Source organism: Nicotiana tomentosiformis, chromosome 12 (genome assembly GCF_000390325.3).
Source record: "Nicotiana tomentosiformis chromosome 12, ASM39032v3, whole genome shotgun sequence".
Classification (NCBI taxonomy): Eukaryota; Viridiplantae; Streptophyta; class Magnoliopsida; order Solanales; family Solanaceae; genus Nicotiana; species Nicotiana tomentosiformis.
In genome coordinates this window covers 88,491,369-88,506,637 of record NC_090823.1, presented here as the reverse complement: position 1 = coordinate 88,506,637, position 15,269 = coordinate 88,491,369, and the positions used below count along the sequence as shown (strand labels likewise).

At 40.4% G+C, this 15,269-nt stretch overlaps 1 protein-coding gene across 1 annotated transcript; it reads right to left on the bottom strand.

Moving 5' to 3' along the window:
• Positions 1-713: 713 nt before the first annotated feature.
• On the bottom strand, positions 714-1,176 carry LOC138902996 (uncharacterized). Its single transcript, XM_070190905.1, has 3 exons — positions 1,115-1,176; positions 958-1,029; positions 714-891 (listed from the first exon to the last, which is right to left on the bottom strand). The coding sequence occupies exons 1-3, from the start codon at positions 1,174-1,176 to the stop codon at positions 714-716; spliced, it is 312 nt and encodes a 103-aa protein (XP_070047006.1).
• Positions 1,177-15,269: the final 14,093 nt, after the last annotated feature.

Genomic DNA, 15,269 nt, shown 5'->3' with positions numbered 1-15,269 from the left:
GATTCTTTTTGAGATAAGGTTGATTTGGTTTTGAAGAAAAGAATTGGTTTTGGTTGGGTGTCAGAGAAGGAAATGGTTTTTTTTTCTTTGGGGCAACAGATTTGTTCAGAAAGGTTGAACATTTAGGACTTCAAAAATTAAGAGAGAGGTGGGAATAAATTAATGACATAAAACTTCAGCAATTTAAAAAGGCATATAAGTATTGAAGAGACTACTAACCTGAGTAACAGGAACTAAGTTCCTTGACGAATTTTGAAAATTTGATCAAAAACTCCTAGAATTGCAATGTCACTCATACTTGTTTTCTCCTGAAACTGCTATGTGTGTACACTTGTAACGGTATAGAATTGAGTTAGATTCCACTAGAAAAATATTTTTTAACACTGTACCTTTCCTTCTTTACATAGCCAATCATCGAGGGATCAGGTCCTTAGTTGAGCTTGATTAACCCTAACTCTAGAAACAGCCTCTTTCAAAGTGTTCTCTGCTCAGTTCTTTGGTGAAGATATCGGCTACCTGATCCTCCATTTTGCAAACCTTCATACAAATAAGCCATTTTTTACATTGTCCCTTAAAAAGTAATATCGCACATCAATATGCTTTGTCTCCTTGTGTTATACCGGGTTCTTTGTAATGTTTAGAGCACTTGTATTATCATACAACAATAGAATACAATATGTAAACATACCCAATGTTTCTAGTTGTTGCTTGATCTACAACAGTTGAGCACAACAAGTGGCAACATTCACATATTCAGCTTCAATAGTAGAAGAGCCACACAATTTTGTTTCTTTGTACCCTATGAGATAAAGCATGACCCCAGAAAATGTGCCATTCCAGATGTTCTCTTTTTGATCCACCAAATATCCAACATGATCAGCATCGGCATATCTAACCAACTCAAAATTATCTCGTGAAGGATAGAAGAGGACTAGGTCCTACGTTACCTTAGGATACCTCAAAATTCTTTTGGCAGCCTTCAAGCGAGATTCGTTTGGACTTGATTGGAACCCACAACACAACCCAACACTAAAAATAATATTAGGTTTGTTAACAGTCAAGTACAGAAGAGATCCAATGATACACCTATACATATTTTCATTGACAAGAGTACAGAAGAGATCCAATGATACCCCTATACATAGTTTCATTGACAGGAGAACCAGGTTCATCCATTTATAAATGAGTAGTAGTGGTAATAGGTGTATCAATGGTTTTAACATTCTCCATCTCAAATCTTTTCAGCAGCTCCTTGAAGTACTTAAACTTCTAAATTGAAAGGACCAGGTTCCTCCATATTTAAAACATCATTGACATCAACAGAATTATGACTTTCACTTCTTTGTTCTGCATCAGGTACTCATGATGCAACATCAGAAACCCTATATTCAGCTTCAGTCGAGGTGATAGAGGGACCAGGTTCCTCTACACCTTTTGGAGATTTTGCTGCATCTTCTTCATCGCTCTGCTTGACTTGACACATCAAATCAGTCTTTCTATTTGCAATATATATAGCTTCACCAGGAGCATTTGACCCTTTGCCACCATTGTTTAGAACAAAATATTTTGCATCCAAATGCTCTCAGGTAAGTCAGCTTGGGTTTTCTCCCATTGAGCAGTTCACAGAGAGACTTCTTGAGAAGGGACCTGATCATGCACTTGTTAATCAAGTAGCATACGGTGTTGACCACTTTAGCCTACAAACCAGGTTCTCCATAACCAACTTGTTCACCAAACAAAAACTCGCATGCCCCAATCGTCTACGCCATAACTCAGCATCATCATCAATGACACTTAGGCATGTTAGATTACCACCATTCAGTGAATCAAGGTCTGCAACATAGATGTTCTTGAACCTTTTGGCTATCAACACCACTTCACGAGTTTTGAGATTGGTGACAGTGCAAGATTTGGACAAGAACTTCACTTCATTTTCCCTTATCACAGATTTGAGACACACTCAACAAGCTCTATTTCAAGCCACTCACATGGTACATATATTTTCAATTGCATGGGAGAGTGTTTTGCCAATACCAAGAATATAGCCCTTCTTGCCGTTTCCAAAGATCACTCCCATATTGGAAAGCCTAGAGAGAGGAAATCATCCATTCTTCCAGTCATATGCTTAGAGCAGCCGCTATCCATATACCATTTTTTTACTGTTACCTATCACTCTAGTTTGCACACGAGATTACTTATTAGACTTAGGAACCCAAGCAAGCTTGGGTCCCTTATAATGATAGAACGGGCAAAATCAAACTTCTTTTTATCCATGCAAGCAACACATATTTTCTTTTCAGGGAACCATGTTCCTCAACAGTAGGCCTCTTTTCAACAAATACTTTATTTTTCTGCAAAGTCTGAATTTTAGTTTTACAAGAGTCTTTGTAATGACCCGTTTGATCACAATGAGTACACAACCAATTATCAGCCACAATTACATACTTGCTATGGGGATTATATGAGGTTTTAGCCTTTTGAAACCCGATTCCTTGCTTGTTTCCACCATTATTCTTGTACATAGACGTTATTACATCAGAGGATCAGGTACATTTAAGTGACTTATCAAGATCATTTTTAACCCTTTTCAATTCCTCTTGAAGTTGTCTATTCTTTTTAAGCTCAACAACAAGACTTGCTTTAACTTTCTTAAGCTCATTCTCAAGCTCAAGTTGAGCCTCACTAGCCACTTCTTTACCCTTAGTGTTGTCCATCTATTTTTTCGTTTGTTTTTTCAACAAGTTATTTTCTCTAGTTACATCTCTCACTTGTTCCTTCAAGTCTACAATAAAAATTACCATACCATCCCTCTCTTATCCTATATCACCAATTTCTTCTATTAAAGCATTTTTCTCATTAATGAGGCTATGATAGGCATTAATCAACACATTTGCTAAGGACATCAATTTTTTCTTGGAGTAAGTTTTCAAATTTCTTTGAACATCAAGAAAACTTACCTCATCTTCCTCCTTGTCCTCATCATGATCAGATTTGGCCATGAGTGCAAAGAATGACGCATATTCTAAAGATCCATTATCAGCAACCATCGTAGATATATCTCCTTGGTCATCTTCACCTTCAGACTCACTGGAGGAATCTTCCCAGTCAGCCAAAGTTTGCTTCACCATCAGCAACATCTCTTCTTTTGAACTTCCTGTCAGGGACCTAGTTCCTCTTAGCCACCTTATCAGTGTTAGTTTTGTAATGATCATGCTTATGAAGAGGACGATCTTTAATGAAGTGTACAGACTTTCCACACTTAACACAACAATCATCACTACAAAAAATCAGAATTATTATGGTGGTTATATTACTGCGGTTCCAAATAACCGCCACAAAATCTAATATAAAATGATGTTTTAGAAGCCGCCGATTTAATGTTATTTTATAATGGCAGTTTTTTCATATTGTAGCGGTTAGAACTGCCGGTAATGTTTTAATAACAACATTTTAATTATTTTCCCTCAATAGGTTTTAGTATTTCCCCCTCACAATTTGAGACTCCCTCTAGAATTTGCTAAGTCTGGAATTCCTCCAACTCCTTCCCTCAATAGGTCTCTCGTTTCTCTTTCCCCCAATTCCTTCCCCCGTTCATCCTATTCCCCCAATTCCCCCGATTCGTTCTATTTTCTAACTACAGATTCTTCTATTTCTCTAGCTAGAAGAATCGAGATTTAAATTAGAAAAAGTACATGAAATCCGTTTAGTGATAAGTAGGGATTTTGACTGCGTTTTTGCTTTCTTTTACTTACGTTTTAGCTCAAAAATGCATAAAGGTATTTCCGATAACTAATGAAATGTGCTTTCTTGCAGGAATATTGGAAAACAAGCCAAAGAAATGAAAATCAACTAAGAAGGAGTAAAAATTGGACAAGAACCAAAATAAGGTAAAAAGGACCAAAGTGCGGACCCCACAATACTGTGTGCGGCCGCAGACTCTGAAGAGCCATTGTAAGAATTCCTTCACAAAGTGCGGATTGTATAATTATTGTACGGCCGCGAAATACAAGGTTCAGAGAGATGTGTTTTGGGACCTGAAGATGTGTGGACCACACTATTATTGTGCAACCGCAGAATGCAATAGTGCGACCGCACTCAGAAATGTGCGGTCCGCACAATCATAGGAAATGCGTCCGCACCATAGATTTATACAGCCGCAGAAGACCACACTGTCATGTCAGCTTCAAAGTGCAGACCGCACCCAAAAATGTGCGATCGCACAACCTCCGTAGGGGCAATTTTGTCCGATAATTCTAGCCATTTTTCTTTACTGTTTTGGGAAACTTTGTAATAGTTTATCATTTTAACATTAGATTTTCTTCCATTAATCATCTATTATAAGTTTTATCTTAGTTTCTTCTTTAATTTCTTCATTTTCTATAAGTAGCTAAACCCTTAGCTAGGGTTGTGACCCAACCCTAGTATGGGTATCTAATGGGTGATTGATTTAGGGCTTATTTATGGTTGGGTATATGATATTTAGCCTAGTTCTTGCTTGAATTTAAGAATTGATTGTTGCAAACATTGATTCATGCCTAATTGACTTAGTCTCTACTTGAGAAAGAGACACTAAGTCTAGAAAAACTTGGCTAACAAGAAATTGGGGTGAACTCGAGAAATTGATGGCCCCAATTAAAGGGTCGAATATAGAGATAGTAAAACCCGACTTGAGCATCTATCATTTGTTTCGTGAGATACCCATTTGGACTTGAGAAAGCCAAGTTGGAAAAAATCACTCAAACTACCGAGAGGTATAGAGTGAGTAATCGTGTGTGATTGCTATATTGTATCCCGACCAACCAAACATGCCCTAAAGCTCTCAATCCATTAGGTAACCAACTAGGCGAATTTATAGCCCTAGATATTTTATAACCTGAAAAACAACAATACCAAAAACATTGTCCCTTAGATTTACAATTACAAGCATTAGCATAAAAATTAGAAGTAGAATAGAAACAACCGAATATGTGGAAGTGCAATCTTGGTTGGCGAAAAACTTCATTGCCAAGTTCTTTTCTCCCGGGCATATGTCTACTCTTAGAGACGAGATTCTAGCATTCAAACAAGAATCCAATGAGCCTTTGCACGAGATATGGGAGAGGTACCGCACTATGGTGAAAGAGTGCCCGAATAATGACATGACTGAGGCTATGATTCAATAAACTTTCTACAGGGGGATCAATACTACCAATCAATGCGTGGTCAATCAACTTGCCGTTGAAAATTTCATGACAACACCATATGTCGAAGCTTGTGAAATCTTGGATGAAATGGCGGATACTTCATCGGCATGGCAAAGTAGAGCAAATATTCCTCAAGGTGATCCAAATATGATTCACCTACACAAAAAATTGCATGATCATGTGCAAGCAATTGCCGAGTTGACCACTACAATGAATCAATTGGCCAAAGATCAACTTCAACAGGTTCAAGGTCCTAAGCAAGTAAATAAATGGAAGGTGTCAATATGATGGTGAACAAGCGAAGGAAAAAGGGTCAACAAGTGCAAAACCATGTGGAACAATTTATGCAAGATGATATTGGGTTTGACCAAGACGAATTAAACAATGAGCAAGAGGAAGAAGTGCAATATGTGAATAACTACCAAGGGCAAAGAAACAACTCTCAAGGCCCGAATCAACAACAATGGCGATCTCAAGGAAATCAATGAAATTGGAACTATCAAAACCACCAAGGCAATTGGAGCAGTGGTACCAACAATCAAGGTAATTGGAACAATAATAATAATCAAGGCAATTGGAATAATCAAGGTAACCAATGCAATCGGGGTAGCAACAATCAAGGATATTGGGGAGGCAACAACCAAGGGGGTTGGAACAATAACCAAGGGAATCGGGGGTCGGGCTTCAAAGGCCCCCGATGCATCAACAACCAAACAACCTGCCTTCTTATCCGTATCAAGGTTCTAGTTCTTCCAACAATGAGATGGGACAAATTGAAAATATGTTCAAACAAATGATGGAGAAAAATGCCGACTCTGATGCTCAATTAGCCTCTCACAACACTTCAATCCGAAATTTAGAAGTTCAATTGGGGAAAATCTTGCAAGCTTTAAACACTCGTCCTAAGGGGGCACTACCTAGTGATACGATGGTGAACCCGAAGGGTGGGAACAACACGGAACATGACATGGCCGTAACCACAAGGAGTGGAAAAAGTGGGGAGGCAACAACATCAAACCAAAGAAGAATTGTGGATGGTGATGTAGTGATTCACGAAGATGAAATTCCAAGCAATGTGGTTAAAGTTAATAAAGAAGTGAGAATTGATATTGATGAAAATGTGGAGTAGACGCAAGAAGAAGTGAACCCGTCTAGGGAACACGTGATTGATATACCAGAATAGGTAGTGCTAAAGGACAAGGCACCAATGCCCAGTTCTCCTCCTCCATACCCTCAAAGGCTCGCCAAGCAAAATAGAGAGAACCAATTCAAGAAGTTTATTTACATGATGAAGAGCTTATCCATTAATGTGCCATTGGTTGAGGCGTTGGAATAAATTCCCAGCTATGCAAAGTTCATGAAGGATTTGGTGACAAAGAAAAGATCAATGAACTGTGAGACTATCAATATGACACATTAAGTGAGTGTTATTGTGCACTCAATGGCTCTGAAATTGGAAGATCCCGGCGCTTTCACAATCCCTTAAACTATTGGAAGCGCCGACTTTGCCAAAGCTCTATGAGATCTAGGGGCGAGTATCAACTTGATGCCCTACTCGGTGTTCAAAACTTTGGGAAATGGGCAACCAAGACCCACATATATGAGGTTACAAATGGCAGATCGTACTATAAAGAGACCATTGGCTATTATTGATGATGTGTTGGTTCGTGTTGATAAGTTCATCCTCCCGGCTGACTTTGTGATTCTTGATTGCGAAGTGGACTATGAGGTACCTATTATCTTGGGTAGACCTTTCCTTGCTACGGGGAAGGCTCTTGTTGATGTGAAAGTCGGTGAGCTCACCTTTCGGGTGGGTGATGAAAAGGTGATTTTCCATGTATGCAAATCTATGAGGCAACCAAATAGCAACGAAGTTTGTTCGTTTGTAAACTTAGTGACCGAGGTGATTGTTGATAATGCTAGTGCCATGATGAATGTTGATGATACTTTGGAGGCCGTATTGCTTAATCATGATGATGACGAGAAGGAAGGCTTTGTGGAATGTGTAAATGCATTACAAGGAATGGGCTCGTACACTTATGAACCCCGAAAATTGTCCTTAGATCTTGAGAACCGGAAGACTCCTCCAACAAATCCCTCAATCGAGGAGCCTCCCATTTTGGAGTTAAATCCATTGCCTTCACATCTCAGGTATGAGTTTCTTGGCCCATGTTCTACTTTACCTATTATTCTTTCCTCTTGCTTGACTAACGTGAAGGTAGATTCTACTTTGGGGGTGCTTCAAAAGAGGAAGAAAGCTATAGGATGGACACTGGCGGATATTCGGGGTATAAGTCCGGCTTTTTGCATGAACAAGATTATTTTGAAGGAGGATTCCAAACCCTCCATTGAACATCAAAGAATATAAAATGAAGCAATGCAAGAGGTGGTGAAGAAGGAGATCATAAAATGATTGGATTCCGGGGTTGTTTACCGTATTTTTGATAGCTCGTGGATCTCTCCAGTGCAATGTGTCCCAAAGAAAAGTGGCATGATTGTGGTAACAAATGACAAAAACGAGTTGATCCCGACCAAAACAGTCACCGGGTGGAGAGTTTGCATGGACTATAGGAAGCTCAACAAAGCCACTCGGAAAGATCATTTTTTTACTTCCATTTCTTGATCAAATGCTTGATAGGTTGGTCAGACGAGCTTTTTATCGTTTCCTCGATGGATATCCTGGCTATAATCAAGTTATTATTGCTCCTGAGGATCAAGATAAGAATACTTTCACTTGTCCCTATGGTACTTTCGCATTCTCGCGAATGCCATTTGGGTTATGCAATACACCAGTGATGTTTCAATGGTGTATGATGGCCATCTTCACCGACATGGTGGAGGATTTTCTTGAGGTCTTCATGGATGACTTTTTCGAGGTGGGGAATTCTTTTGATTAGTGCTTGGACAACTTGAATAAAGTTTTGGCAAGATGTGAGGAAACAAACTTGGTTTTAAATTGGGAGAAATGTCACTTTATGGTCGAGGAAGGCATAATCCTTGGCCACAAAATTTCAAAGCATGGTATTGAGGTCAACAAGGCCAAAATCGAGGTGATCTCCAAACTCCCCCCTACATCCGTGAAGGGAGTGAGGAGCTTCTTGGGTCATGCAGGGTTCTATCGCCGATTCATCAAAGAATTTTCTAAGGTGGTGAACCCCTTGTGTAAACCTTTGGATAATGATGCCAAGTTACATTTCAATGAGGATTGTATGAAGGCTTTCGAATTGCACAAGTTCAAGTTGACTACTACTCCTATTATCACCGTACCAGATTGGAGCTTGCCTTTCCAGCTCATGTGTGATGCAAGTAACATGGAGGTTGGAGCAGTGTTGGGGCAACATATCAATAAAATCTTCCACCCGGTCTACTATGCTAGTAAGCCCATGAATGATGCCCAAGTCAACTACACAGTGACCGAAAAAGAGCTCCTTGCTATTGTCTTTGCTATGGAGAAGTTTCGCCCATACTTGATGGGTACAAAGGTGATTGTCCACACCGACCATGTGGCGCTTCGATTTTTGATGAGCAAGAAAGATTCTAAAGCAAGATTAATGCGGTAGGTGCTTCTATTGCAAGAGTTTTATCTAGATATTCAAGACCGCAAAGGTAGTGAAATCCAAGTGGCGGACCACTTGTCTCGTTTGGAGGAGGAGGGGAGGCCACATGACGGCCTTGAGATAAATGATTACTTCCCCGACCAACAGCTTTTAGCCATTTCAATGACTGGGATGCCATGGTTCGCCGATTTAGCCAATTATAATGTGTGTGGTATTGTACCAAATGAGTTCTCTTCAAACCAAAGAAAGAAGCTCAAACGGGATTGCCTTGACTATTATTGGGATGAGCCGTATCTCTTTCGGATTTGTACTGATGGTGTCCTTCGACGATGTGTTCCGGAGGAGGAACTAATGTAAATTCTTGAGGCTTGTCACTCTTCACCATATGGTGGTCACCATGGGGGAGCTAGAACGACAACAAAAGTGTTGAGTTGTGGATTCTATTGGCCTACTCTTTACAAGGACGCTGGCGATCTCGTCAAGCATTGTGATGAATATCAAAGGGCCGGTGGGATTTCAAAGAAAAATGAAATGCCCCTCACCACCATCTTGGAGATTGACATTTTTGATGTATAGGGTATTGCTTTCATGGATATGTTCGTGAGCTCTTGTGGGAACACTTACATATTGGTAGCTGTGGATTATGTGTCAAAGTGGGTTGAAGCTGTGGCTTTACCCAACAATGAAGCTCAAAGTGTGGTGGCATTTTTGAAAAAGAACATCTTCACGAGATTTGGTACTCCAAGGTCCATTATTAGTGATGGGGGATCGCACTTTTGTAACAAACATTTTGATACCTTACTCATAAAGTATGGTGTCACTCACAAAGTGTCAACATCTTCAAGCAAGTGGGCAATTCGAAGTCTCCAACCGGGAGATCAAGAGTATTTTGTCAAAGATTGTGAATGCCAACCGGACGAATTGGTTGAAGAAACTTGATGATGCTCTTTGGGCTTATAGGACGGGTTACAAAACACCGATTGGTATGTATCCATATCGGTTAGTGTTCGGGAAAGCTTGTCACCTACCGGTGGAACTTGAGCACAAGGCTGTGTGGGCATTGAAGAAGATTAATCTTGAATGGGATATCGTCGCCAACTTAAGGGTGGCACAATTGAATGAGCTTGATGAATTTTGGTACCATGCATATTCAAGTTTGTCCTTATACAAGGACAAGATGAAGTACCTCCATGACAAGTACATCCGAAACAAGGAGTTCAAAGAATGTGATCTTGTACTATTGTTCAATTCTCAGTTGCAGATGTTTACGGGAAAGTTGAAGTCCAAGTGGAGTGGTCTATTTGAGGTTGTGCATGTAACACCCTTTGGTGCACTAGACTTGAAGAACAAGAATGATGAAGTGTTTAGAGTCTATGGTCACCAGGTGAAACATTATCTTGGCAAAGTTGATGATGGCCACGTTGTGGCGTTAATTCATTTCAAGTGATTGATGGTAACCTGCGTCGTGCCGCGACCATAAATCAGGCGCTTCTTGGGAGGCAACCCATGTTTCTTTTCATTTTACATTATCTTCCTTTTTAGATAGGTTTTGTATTGAGCTAACTAGTTTTGAAGTGATTTACAGGAATGAGTGTGCATTGTAGGTATTGTGATTGAAAAATAGGCCAAGTGTTGAAAAATTGTGGACCACACAATTATGATTACTCACTTTTGTGCGAACCGCAGAATCTCAGCACAAGTCAAGCTAAAGAGTGCGGACGACACTCAAAATTATGTTGCCGCACTCAGCTCACTTTGTGACCGACTTGGTCAAACTATAAATAAGGCTTTTGAACACTATTCACACTTTACACTCTCTGAACTCTTGAGCCCTAAGCAAACACTGTGCATCACAAAATAGTTCACACTTCATAATCAATTCATCAAGTCTAGATTCTCACCTGCATTCCTTCATCAGTGGTATGTTCAATCCATGTTAGACTTTTGCCATTTTTATTAATTTTTGTTGTTGATTAGTTTAGTTATTTTTAAGCCTAAAAATGTCAAATATTCTTCATATGTGCTTAAAACCATGTAAGTAATTTCATGTATGTTCATTGGGGACTGGGTAGACCATTGATCATGTTTATTTGCAAATACCATGTCTAATTTGTGAAATAATTTCAAGAAACCTAAAGTCATTGCCGTATATTTTCAAATTTTGCGACCGCACACAAAATTGTGTGGTCCACAGATCTGTCGGTTAGGGTAAACATGTGCTTGAAAAGTGCGGACCGCACTCAAAATTGTGCGGTCCGCAGAAAAAATTGTGCGGCCGCAGAAAAACGTTTGCGACCGCACATTGGAACTTCAGAGAACTAGTGTCTCAGCTTAGAATTATGTGGCCGCACTCAAACTTATGCAGTCCGCACTTCAGCATGTGCGGAGGCACTCAAAATTGTGCGGTCCGCACTTTAGGGTGTGCGATCGCACTATAAAATTGCGCGGTCCGCACATGACAGTCTGCGGCCGCACTCAAAATTATGCGGTCCACACTGTCTCTTCTGTAACCTGTTGTCCTGCAACTGTACTGCAAATGTTTAACTTGTCTTGAACTTCAACTGACTTATGTGACTCGCATTGCAGACAATGGTTCGTTCACGAGGTAGAACCTGAGGTAGAAAAAAGGGCACTAACTCAGTAGGAGTGCAATCTAAAGTAATCACAAAAAATCCGACCACTGGGAGAGGTAGGGCCACAAATCCCTCTGAATCTAGTTCCTATGCTCCGTCTAGGGAAGCCTCCGAGGGTCAGTCAATGGAGGTTCAACCTGAGGCCCAGTCCCAACCACCATAACCCACTATGAGATATCAATTGCGCGACTAACCCTCAACCACAACAAGTTCTTCTGAGGGTTCTGATACCGGTAGCCAAGGTTCAGATCCCTTCTCTATAACTACCCCTCTGGCACCACTGGCAATAGATGATGATGATGATGGTAGGGGAGGTGACACTCTAGTGGGCGGCCTAGAGAGGTCGAAGAAGAAGGAAGCATGGGAGGAGTTTGTGAGTTTAACAGAATTCACAAGGTTCAGAGAGTGGTTGCCCCAGAGATCGCTCATACTTGAGCGACAATTCTTAATGAAGAATTTGGATAAATTCAATCCAAATGTCCTTCGATAGTTCCGGGAGAAAAAAGGGTGGATGGGGTTCACCCAAAAGTGTCATCGATGCAAATGAGCACTTGGTATGAGAGTTTTATGCCAATGTGGCACACATCATGAAGGGTACCAAAGTGACCAAAGTGAGAAATTTGAAAGTCAGATTCGACCCAATCACTCTCAACACTTACCTGGGACTCGAAGAGGTAGAGGCAATCTGGTAGTTGGATAAGCTTGCTTTGGGTGATGCATCTCGCCCTTGGCTAGCAGAGATGTTGGCAGCACCAGGACCACCACCAACATGGATCACAACATGGGTTACTATCCTCTGGTCCACCATAAAGTTTGAAGCAAAAGAGTGGCAGGCCTTTGTGTGCAGCCGTATAGACCCGAGCAGAAATGAGAACAATCTTTCTCTTCCCCGAGCAGTTTTGGTTGCTTCGATTATGGTAGGTACCCAATCAATGTGGGTGCTATCATGTTGGCCAACATGACAATAGCTGTCCGAAAAGGTTAAAACTCCTACCCATATCCCAACACCGTCACAGAATATTTCAACGATGCAAAGGTGGAGCCAAGGACATTTGATACAAAAGTGAAGGCCAAGAAGCCCTTCTCATGGTACCACATGCAGGGTGCAGACAACCCAATGTTCAAGGGTAAGGCCACTACCACCGTTGGTCAGTCTGATGAGCCATCAGCGGTGGTATAGAGTCTGCTGCTGAGCCATCTACAACTCCCATACCTTCTTCAACAGTCGATCCTTCCACCGGGATAGATGACATGCCACTACATTCATCTTTTAGACCATCAGCTTCAGTACCAGTACCAGCTTCATCCACTTATCTACTCACTGTACTGCGAGTCTTCCAGACATTGGTGAGTCTCAACAACTGGATGCAGACAACTACTTCTAAGCTGTCTGACATATCCAGTGCTATTGCAGAATAGTCTTCTACCCCAGCAGCACCACAGGTCCCTCTGTCAGTGGAGGAAATATTAAAGAAGATTTTGGAGAACCAGAAGACCATTATGGATACACTGGTGGCTCATGGGGGAGCTATTGAGGAGTTGGGAAAGCAGGCAAAGAAGAAGAGGAAATCCTAAGCTTCAAAGAAATCAGTGGATAGATTGAGGAAGGAAGTGACGAAGATCGCAGCCATAGATGATTTTCCATTTGACCTACTGATGGAGATAGATCCATCAGTACTAGCAGACCCAACAGCACCATCAGTACTAGCAGACCCAACATCACCATCAGTAGAGGCACCAGCTGGCCAGTCTGATGAGCCAGATCTTGCTACCCACACTGCTGAGGAGATGCTTCAGATGCTCGCCAACCCTGTTTTTCCCCAGCCAGATGATGATGAGATACAGTTGGAGGAGCCCGGGGGTGGTGATGCTGACAGTCACCCTGATACCTCATAGGGAGTTTTCTCTACTCTCTACCCTCCCTTATTTTGATTTTGCTAAGCATTGAGGACAATGCTTGTTCTTATTCAGGGGTAGTGGTCTATTTTGGTTTGATTTGATGACATTTGATGACATTGGCCTGTAATAATTTTAATACTCTTTTTCTTTTATATTTATTTTCTCCCTCATTATGTATATATTCATCCCTCTTATATATATTCTATTTCTCTCGGTCAGTATATTCATTTGCCTTACTTTCAGTAGTTTATTTCATAACTTCTTCATTTTATTTTCTTAATAGTATATTAGCTCCTTTTTAATTTGTTAGCTTCTTTTTATGTTTAAGTGAACAATAATCCTTTGGTTTTCTTTATGCCATGGTTCTTTCCAAAGGTGAATTTTGTGTGAGTGGCTTTTTTCAATGATGAATGGCGTGACAACCTTCTTAAGGGATCGAGTCCGTTCTTGATGTTTAGGTAGAAACAGTAGTATTAATGAATAAATAAGGGTCAAGCATGCTTCACTTGGTACCAACACACTTAACTACACACTTATGGTTAAAAATAAGGTTTTGGAAAGAAATGGCTCTAGTTAGTGACCTTGTGACTCTTGTGTTGACTTAGGCAATCATCGGGTGGTTTAGTTGAACTATTCGCGATTTTCAATCCTGAATGCGGTTGTTGTGGGCCATCGACTCTATTCTCTTTAACAATCCGGTTGTGTGAGAAGTGAGGTATTTTGTTACAAGTTCAAGTACCCGTGCGAATGGTCTAGAACTTGCCCCGAATGTGTTTCTAGACAAAATTCTAAGTTAGCTTGGCTTAAGAAGTGATTATAGGCTCTTCTTGACCCATTTTGAAACCTTCTATGGACCAAAAATGATATCATCCTTATTCAACCCTATTGAGCCTAAAGCATCTTTTATTCGATAACCACGTTGCAAGCCTCTACCCGTTTTGTAGTGACCCTCTCTTGGCACCCAAGTTTTCTTTAGCACTCATGAGAAATAAATGTAAAAACATAAGTTTGGGGGGGGGGGGGGAGAGACGAGTTTAAAGATGGTATCAAGGCATAAAAAGAAAAAAACTAAGAGGAAAGGGAAAAAAAAAGAAAGAACAAAAGAAAAACACGAAAAGAAAGTGAATAATGTGAAAGGGTTGAAAAGATTCAAAAGAAAGCAAAAGTGCAAAGTATGGAGACAACAAAGAAGGAGAATATGAATATCATGACCAAGAAAGAGTGATGTCAAGTCTCTCTAGTTCCCCTAAGAAAAAAGAAAATGACTCAAAGAGTCGGCAAAATATGAGCCACAAAGAGAAATGGAGTGCTAAAGGAAAAATGAACCAATTCCATTTCAATATTTCCCTCCTTAGTCCAAAAGCCTTCATTACATGTCGAAAAGGCCTACGTGATTTCAAGCCGGGTAAACTTACATTAGTGGTGATCTACATGAGGGGCAAGCATATGGTACTTAGAGCGGGGCTTGTGACATTCTTTTGAAAGTGATGAGTGAACCTTTCTCGATTCATTGCATTGAGTGCTATATTCTTAAGTGAGATGAGCTTTCGGAGAGTATAAGAGGAGGAATTTGGGATCCACAACGACCTATATGAAAGTGCGTACTTCCTGGAGGAATTAAGTCAACTCTTGATGCTCAAGAGTCACATTAGAGCTATATGTGCTTTAACATTCAAATCATAGGCTTGTTAATGATTCATGAGTGTGTGGGTAATTGTTGGTCCCAATTGATGTGTGTTTGATTCAACTTAGACTAGTTGAACTAACACTTTTCTAGTGGAGGTGGAAATTGCCTTAATTGCTTGAGGACAAGAAAAAGCTTAAGTTTGGGAGAGTTGATAAGTAGGGATTTTGACTGCTTATTTGCTCTCTTTTACTTACGTTTTTACTAAAAAATGCTTAAAGGTATTTCCAAGAACTAATGAAATGTGCTTTCTTGCAAAATATAGGGAAACAAGCCAAAGAAATGAAAATCAACTAAGAAGGAGTAAAAATTG

Excerpts from the sequence above, each read along its gene's own strand:
- LOC138902996 (XM_070190905.1), bottom strand. The coding sequence starts at position 1,176 with ATGGATGAACCTGGTTCTCCTGTCAATGAAACTATGTATAGGGGTATC. Across the intron at positions 1,030-1,114 it reads GGTATCATTGGATCTCTTCT|TGTTGGGTTGTGTTGTGGGT; the intron begins GTACTCTTGTCA and ends TATTATTTTTAG. Across the intron at positions 892-957 it reads GCTGCCAAAAGAATTTTGAG|ATATGCCGATGCTGATCATG; the intron begins GTATCCTAAGGT and ends TGAGTTGGTTAG.